General features: G+C 59.4%; 1 protein-coding gene across 1 annotated transcript in view; it reads left to right on the top strand.

The window, feature by feature from the left end:
- Positions 1-9: 9 nt before the first annotated feature.
- ARSA (arylsulfatase A) overlaps positions 10-1,329 on the top strand; it is a gene marked incomplete at its 5' end in the record, with an annotated part of 4,682 nt that continues 3,362 nt past the window's right edge. The window contains 3 exons of the mRNA XM_009332562.1: positions 10-167; positions 502-742; positions 1,217-1,329. Coding sequence (XP_009330837.1) covers positions 10-167; positions 502-742; positions 1,217-1,329 — 512 coding nt within the window. The remainder of the gene's footprint in view (positions 168-501; positions 743-1,216) is intronic.

The following is a 1,329-nucleotide window of genomic DNA, read 5'->3' as shown; positions in this document are numbered from 1 at the left end:
GGCGCCCCCCCCAGCTTCGTCCTATTGCTGGCGGACGACTTGGGCTTCGGGGACCTGGGGAGCTACGGGCACCCTTCTTCTACCACGCCCAACCTGGACCGGATGGCTTCCCGAGGGCTGCGGTTCACCAACTTCTACAGCAGCTCCCCAGTGTGCAGCCCGTCCCGGTACGTCCCTCGCTGCTCCCGCCCCGCTGGTTGGCGACTGCTGAAGAGCGCCGGGGCGGGGTTGGAGGAAGCATCGAGGCAGGGCTTAGCATACAGCTAGGGAGCTGCAGTGCTGGCGGGAACGGGTGGTTGATAAACCTGATGTGTCCCAGGAGGCCCGAAGGTCTGGCTGCTCTGTGAGGGGACTGATTGTGTGTACCAGCAGACAGGGGAGATGGCAGTGGCAGCTGTGAGACTGGGGAGCCAAGCTGCTAGGTCCCAAGGAATGGGGCACCCTCTGTGGATGTCCAGTGTGATGCCTGTCTCCTCCCTCTCTTTCAACTCTCACCTGTAGGGCAGCCCTGCTGACTGGCCGGTTCCAGATGCGCTCTGGGGTTTACCCCGGTGTGTTCAACCCAGACTCACAGGGAGGCCTGCCGCTGTCTGAGGTCACCATTGCAGAGGTGCTGAAGGCTGAGGGCTATGCCACAGCCATGGTTGGCAAGTGGCATCTTGGCCTGGGGATTAATGGCTCCTTCTTGCCCATCCACCAGGGCTTTGACCACTTCTTGGGGGTGCCCTACTCCCATGACCAGGTAAGAGACCTGTCAAGCCCTGAAGGGTGTCCCAGGGCTGACTGGGGGGAGTGCCTGAAAAATGAAGCTTGCTTGAGAGCACATAGGCTGGGTTAGTGCTTGCCTGGGCAGATGGGTGTGGGTGGCTGCAGGCAGGGGAGATGGATGCTGGTGGGGAAAGCCCATCTCTGAGGTGCTTGTATGATAGGGCAGTTTTGCAGAACGTGGGTGGCAGTTGTGCATGGGGACATATGCCCTTTGTCAAGGGAGGGAGGGTCAGCTTCTGGGCTACAAAGAAACATCTGAATTACTGCCAGGAGAAAATGATGTTGGGGCAGCATGGTCCTTGGACAGTTCTAGGGTGGGCACAGACCGGAATTGGCTGCCCAAAGGGTGCCTGTAGGACCTGGTGGTGGGCCACTGTGAGACCCTGCTCCCCTCCCCTCATTGTCCTGCAACACAGGTAAAAGATAAAGTGTTATTTGTTCTCTCCAGGGCCCCTGCCAGGATCTCACCTGCTTCCCACCCGACATCAAGTGTTTTGGGACTTGTGACCAAGGCTTAGTGCCAGTCCCACTGCTCTGGAACCAGAGCATCGTGCAGCAGCC

This window comes from Pygoscelis adeliae, unplaced genomic scaffold (assembly GCF_000699105.1).
Source record: "Pygoscelis adeliae isolate BGI_AS28 unplaced genomic scaffold, ASM69910v1 Scaffold649, whole genome shotgun sequence".
In the NCBI taxonomy this organism is placed as follows: Eukaryota; Metazoa; Chordata; class Aves; order Sphenisciformes; family Spheniscidae; genus Pygoscelis; species Pygoscelis adeliae.
Note: the sequence above shows the minus strand (reverse complement) of the source record. Positions and strands in the feature narration are given on the sequence as shown.